The 6,305-nt window shown below is 41.3% G+C and overlaps 1 protein-coding gene across 1 annotated transcript; it reads left to right on the top strand.

Moving 5' to 3' along the window:
* Positions 1 to 531: 531 nt before the first annotated feature.
* On the top strand, positions 532 to 2,672 carry LOC106779633. Its single transcript, XM_014667787.2, has one exon. It carries the CDS (start codon positions 881 to 883, stop codon positions 2,396 to 2,398), a length of 1,518 nt encoding a protein of 505 aa, XP_014523273.1. The 5' UTR covers positions 532 to 880; the 3' UTR covers positions 2,399 to 2,672.
* The last annotated feature ends 3,633 nt before the right edge of the window (positions 2,673 to 6,305 follow it).

Raw genomic sequence — 6,305 nt, 5'->3', positions numbered from 1 at the left:
TATTTTAAAATAATGTGCTACTATGATTATATTGCTAACAAACGAAGTTTCGACCTTCTCTTTAATGAATTTAATTAAACTCCTTTTGAGAAAATTCCATGTGCTGAATGCTTAAATCGCCGTGACAGCCATAGAAGATGGAACACTGAACACAGTGGTGACAGTAAATGAAGATTCACATGCGAGATATATAATATTATAATAAACACCAAATTTTAAAATAAGGGCCATTTCAGCTTAAAAAAATAAAATAAAGAAATATTACTCTTTGACCAAGCAATAATATACATACTTATAGATTAAGATGTACTTGTAGATAGTGACGCGAAATAAGCACTTTCAATGCTTTCCATAGCAAAGTCCCCAATTCAGGATTCTGAAATTTACACCACACAATTGGTCATCACATCATTTTAGGAATAAAAATTATAAAACTCATAACAAACTGCTCAATAATTATATATGTTATATTCTATATTATTTTTTTAATAAAGCTAAATAATAAATAAATCACAAAAGGGCCCACGACAATGTCAACTCTTCCTTTGTCTGCCCAGCTCCTTCTGCGTAGAAACAACCTGTTGTCCCCATCACCACTAACCTCCACACGGCGTTCTTCTTATTTTTATCAGTGTTCCCAAAATCGTACTAAACTTCTTCTCTTTCTTCTTCATCACTGTTCTATAGAACTCAAACAAACCCGAGCCATGAATTCCTGTTTTATCCCTCTCTCTTTGTTGATTCCTTCCCTCACAAATTCATCTTCTCTCCTCGCTTCTACTCCAGATAAATTGAAAAAATATTCAAAACACATTTTCATTTAATTCATTTTTTTCTCCTAATTATTACTTTCTTCAAGAAAACTGTACAATCTGTTTCCATGGAGCCTGCCACAGGGAAGCCGGGCTTACTCAGAAATGTTTTGACACGGTTACTCATCGTCGGCCTTCTCATCGTCATCGTAAGGTTTGCTTACGTCATCACCCTCGCCGGAGAGTCCTGCACCCTCGGCGACTTCTGCTTCTTCTCCTCGTCGCTAAATCTCGCAATTGCGGGACCCGGATCCGGCGCTCTCGCCGTTCGCTCCGCCTCCGTCGGCGCGGCGGCACCCGAGCGCTACGCCAGCAAGGATTGGATCAACAGCGTTCGCTTTTACTCGTCTGTGTTCCAGGACCTCATCGCTGGTGGCTTCCTCTCACGGGCAGCGAAGTCGCTATGCCTTGAGACGCCGACCGGGCGCGACGTCCTCGCGCTGCGCGAGATCGGCGTGACAGACGCCATCGGTATTTCGAAGAGGGCATCGCCGTCGCTGGTAAAGGCGGGTGATGCTCGCCGGATTCCGTTCGCGAACGGCACGTTCGACTTCGTGTTCGCTGGTGACGGTGCACTAGAGAGATCGCCGCGGCCGGCGGAGTTCGTGACGGAAATTGCTCGGACGCTCAAACCCGAAGGGTTTGCCGTGTTCCATGTAAAGGCCAATGATACTTATAGTTTTAATTCATTCGTTGATTTGTTAAATTTTTGTTGTAATGTGGTGAAAATAAAGGACGTTATAGGGTTTGATTCATCGATGTCTTGCGTAAGAGAACTCGTTGTGAAGAAAGAACGTTATGTAATTAGTTCCGATTCCAATTCCAACTCTAATGGAAAATGCTCTGTTCCCGAGTACAAGAAAACATTGGTTAGAAACGCTGAGGCTTTAATAGAAGAGGAGCCACTGAAGCCATGGATCACTCTGAAGAGAAACGTGAAGAACATAAGGTACCTTTCTTCAATGGTCAATATAAGCTTTAAGGACAGGTATGTTTACGTTGATGTTGGAGCTAGAAGCTATGGTTCTAGTATTGGGAGTTGGTTTAGGAAACAGTACCCAAAACAGAACAAGACCTTTCATGTGTATGCCATTGAGGCTGACAAAACGTTTCATCAGGAGTATGGTTTGAAAAAAGGGGTTACTCTGTTGCCATATGCTGCATGGGTTAGGAATGAAAGTTTGGTATTTGAGATTAACCATGGCCCTAGGGAGAAGGTTCAGGGTAAGGGCAGGGGCATGGGGAGGATTCAACCATTGCAGTCTTCAAGTGGTTTTAATGGTGGTGAGGTTGAGAGAATTCCCGGGTTTGATTTTGCTGAATGGTTAAAGAACACGTTTTCGAAGAACGATTTTGTTGTGATGAAGATAGATGTGGAGGGTACGGAGTTTGACTTGATTCCCAGGTTGTTTGAAACTGGGGCCATATGTTTGGTGGATGAGATTTTTCTTGAGTGTCATTACAATAGGTGGCAGAGGTGTTGCCCAGGACAGAGGAGTCCCAAGTATCAAAGAACTTATGATCAGTGCTTGCAGCTCTTCACTTCTCTTAGACAGAGTGGAGTTCTTGTTCATCAATGGTTTTAACCAGTAAAATAGCCTCGTGGGTCAAACCCTATATATACGTTCTGTACCATTATTGTTTTACTGTTACCTTCTGCTTGTTTCTTTCTCATAGTTTTCTAATTTGTTTCCCAGCCAATAGAAAGAGATAGACAAAGTCAAAATACTTTATTTTTTAAACTCCATTATATGTAATAGTTGCAACTGAAAATGAAAACCATACCATTACAACACTTGTATTTGCTACATATTTCTCGTCTTTTATCTATGTACATGTAGCACATAATACTTTTTAAATTTATCCCAAAAGAATTTGATGATTTTCTTTTGCATAAATATTGAACAATTGTTTCACGGGGTAATAAAATCGTTGGAGATATTTTACACTTTACATATATAGCTACTATTGAACTATTAAATTACATACATATAAACAAATGTTTCAATTATGTTAAACTTCATATAGGTGATTTGTGAAAGGGTGTTTCACCCTATCCCTCTAACCCTTTCATTCTGTATTTTCAAACTTTGCTAAAATTTTTATTTGTCTCCTAATTAAAATATGTTTTAAGATTTGTGTGTCAGGTGTCATTTGCTCACTCTCTCTCAGACCATTACTTACATTTGCTTTCCTTTCTCACACACAGTAACGCCATTTGCTCTCCTTTCTCTTGCACAGCACCATGGAAGTAAATAAGCTTCTGATTTAACTTTAGTCATAATGAAGAGTGAAGTTCCTTTTTTTATCTATACAGATTGAATATAAATTAAAAATTTACAACAATTGATGCATTCCACCAAATGAGTCATATTGGTTTGACTGCTAAAAGAGAAACTCTTTTTAACTATACAAAAGTCTCATGTCGATGATTAGCTATCCACCAAAATCATTCATATTTATCTATTATCAATTATTATCTCATGTATTGAAAGAGATGTGTAGAGGTGTGGATTAATATAATTACAAATTGCAATTATAACATAAACGTAAACATGATGAAGAAGAGAAGCATGAATGCATAGTGTATGAGTTAAGAGTTACGGGCTTAGGTTCTCTACAAATTGTAGAGAGAAAAGAAAAGTTTCAAACACTTGGTGTGGGTTGTAATGGGTTGGTTTGGTCTTTGGTTGTACAATTCTCTCTTCTCTTTTCTTATCTTCTCACAAGTTCTGCTATGCTCAGCCATCAACCCAAAGTTTAAAACACACTGCAAAAAAAATACACAAAAATTGAAAAGCGAAACAATACACAACACCATCGGATCTGGAGGTGCGAAGTATAATTTTAAAAATATATACACAGCATGCGACAAAAAGAAAATTCCCATCGACGGTCGACATCCGAAAAATAAGTTTTTCCTATCGACTATCGACATCCGACAAAAACTGCATCGGGTATCCAGATCTGAGTCTCCCCTTTCGGATTTTCATATCCGATGTATATACTTGTATTTTTTTTCACTACCTCCAAACGCCAAGCCTGCCACCACCTCCAATTCTCAACAACCTTGTTTTGTTGTCTATCTTGTATCACTCACTGTATATAAGTTGTAAAGCGGAGAGAAAGATGATGAGTTATGCCCTTTTGTCTCTTCACTCCTTTCTGTTCGGTCCTTCCATCTTATATAATCTTCCCACTTTGATCTAACCTACTGAAATGCCAAATATACAAGAGAAGAAGAAGATTTGACACCAAAATAGAAAAGTAAAAACTTAAAGACCATCTCCTCACTGCACATTGAAATACACTTAATGAAAATAAAGGAAATGGAACGGGGTGTAGGGAAATCAGGTGCAGGGAAATGGGGTGCAGGGGGTGCGCTGATAGGGGAAATGGGAGTGGAGGCTTTCAATGTTACACAAAATTTGGCCATAAGCAAATAATTACTAGATAATCACCTCATTAATTAAGGGCATTTTAGGAAATTAGAGGTGCTGGATGAAAGTGTTGGAGGTGTAGGATGAAACACCCTTTGTGAAATATTTAGGAAAAATGGTGATTTCATTCCATGAATCAATTGGTATATAAAAGGTTCAAATCAATGGATATTTATATAAAGTGTTCGATGTAGATTTAAAGGACTGAGAGATTAACCTGTTTTGTCATGAATTTACCGCTTTTCGATGCTTGAATTGGGTTCTTTGCTTGTCTTCTTTCCTCCTAGGCTGCTCAATCGCCTGTAATCCTGGTCGTTCGGTGATCTTCAAACTTTGACCGCTGGGTCGCCTTCCCTGTGGAGAGGGGGAGGTACCTACAAAAGGCACTCTGACGCCCAAGTCAAGCGTGTATTGAAGAGTCTCGGCTCTTGACTGAATATTTAGTGATTTTGTTATCACTGTAGAGTATTTTCAGAGTAGTGGAGTGTGAGTAGAATGTACCTGACTTGTGGCCTTGACTCTCTATTTATAAGTTGTCCTTTTGATCTTAAATTGACATAAGCCCAATAAAATATAAACAGAGTAAAATATAAACAAACTTACCTAAAAAATATGGTTAGTTGCTAAATATCTTTAATTAGATATTCATTCAGATATTCTATACCATACGTATGCCCCCCAAGTTTGAGTTAATCGTTTGACTTTAGCCATGATTAACTATAGGACTTATAAGTTTGAGGGAGATTGTATCTATTGTACTAGGGAGCGTGCTTTTAGGCGTTGCTCATCTCTAAATCGAACGGCGAGAGAGATACCTTGGAGGCCGAATGGCCAAGATTCTGTAAGACTAAACGGTTGAATACTTGGGAGGCCGAATAGCCATATACTTGTGATGCCGAATGACCGAATGCTTGTGAGTGAGCGTTCATCGGGGGAATGCCTTTATCGTTAGGATGATAGTCCTTGGGGGACTGTCTTTGATTTATAGTCCATGAGGGACTGTCTTTGATTTATAGTCCATGGGGGACTGTCTTTGATTTATAGTCCATGGGGGACTGTCTTTGATTTATAGTCCATGGGGGACTGTCTTTGATTTATAAACCATGGGGGACTGTCTTTGATTTATAGTCCATAGGGGACTATCTTATGCCCTGTAGGGCCAACTGGCCGAATACATATGGGGTCGAACAATTGAATACTTGTGAGACCGAAAGTCGAGCACCTGTGAGGCCGAATGGCCGAGCACTTGTGAGGTCGAATGACCGAGAACCTGTGGGGCCGAATGGCCGAGCACCTGTGAGGTCGAATGACCGAGAACCTGTGAGGCCGAATGACCGAGCACCTGTGAGGCCGAATGACCGAGCACTTGTGAGGCCGAATGGCCGAGTACCTATAAAGTCGAATGGCCGAATGCCCGTGAGGCCGAATGGTCAAGTACCTGTAAGGCCAAAAGGTCGAGCACCTGTGAGGCCGAATGGCCAAGCACCTGTGAGGTCGGATGACCGAGAACCTGTGAGGTCGAATAGCCGAGAACCTGTGGGGCCGAATGGCCGAGCACTTGTGAGGTCGAATGACCAAGAACCTGTGAGGCCGAATAGCCGAGCACCTATGAGGCCGAATGGTCGAGTACCTATAAAGTTGAATGGCTGAGTGCCTGTGGGGCCGAATGGCCAAGTACTTGTAAGGCCGAAAGGCCGAGCACCTGTGAAGCCGAATGGTCAATTACCTATAAAGCCGAATGACTGAATGTCTGTTAGGCTGAATGGTCGAGTACCTGTAAGGCCTAAAGGCCGAGCACCTGTGAGGTCGAATGACTGAGAACCTGCGAGGCCGAATGACCGAGTACCTGTAAAGCCGAATGGCTGAATGCTTGTGAGGCTGAATGGTTGAGTACCTGTAAGGCCGAAAGGCAAAACACCTGTAAGGCCGAATGGCCAAGTACGTGTAAGGTCAAATGACCGAGAACCTGTGAGGCCGAATGGCCGAGAATCTGTGAGGCCGAATGGCCGAGAACCTGTGAGGCCGAATGGCCGAGAACCTGTGAGGCCGAATG

This window comes from Vigna radiata, unplaced genomic scaffold, assembly GCF_000741045.1.
Source record: "Vigna radiata var. radiata cultivar VC1973A unplaced genomic scaffold, Vradiata_ver6 scaffold_368, whole genome shotgun sequence".
In the NCBI taxonomy this organism is placed as follows: domain Eukaryota; kingdom Viridiplantae; phylum Streptophyta; class Magnoliopsida; order Fabales; family Fabaceae; genus Vigna; species Vigna radiata.
The sequence above is the reverse complement of the archived record's forward strand: the minus strand, read 5'-3'. Positions and strand labels throughout refer to the sequence as shown.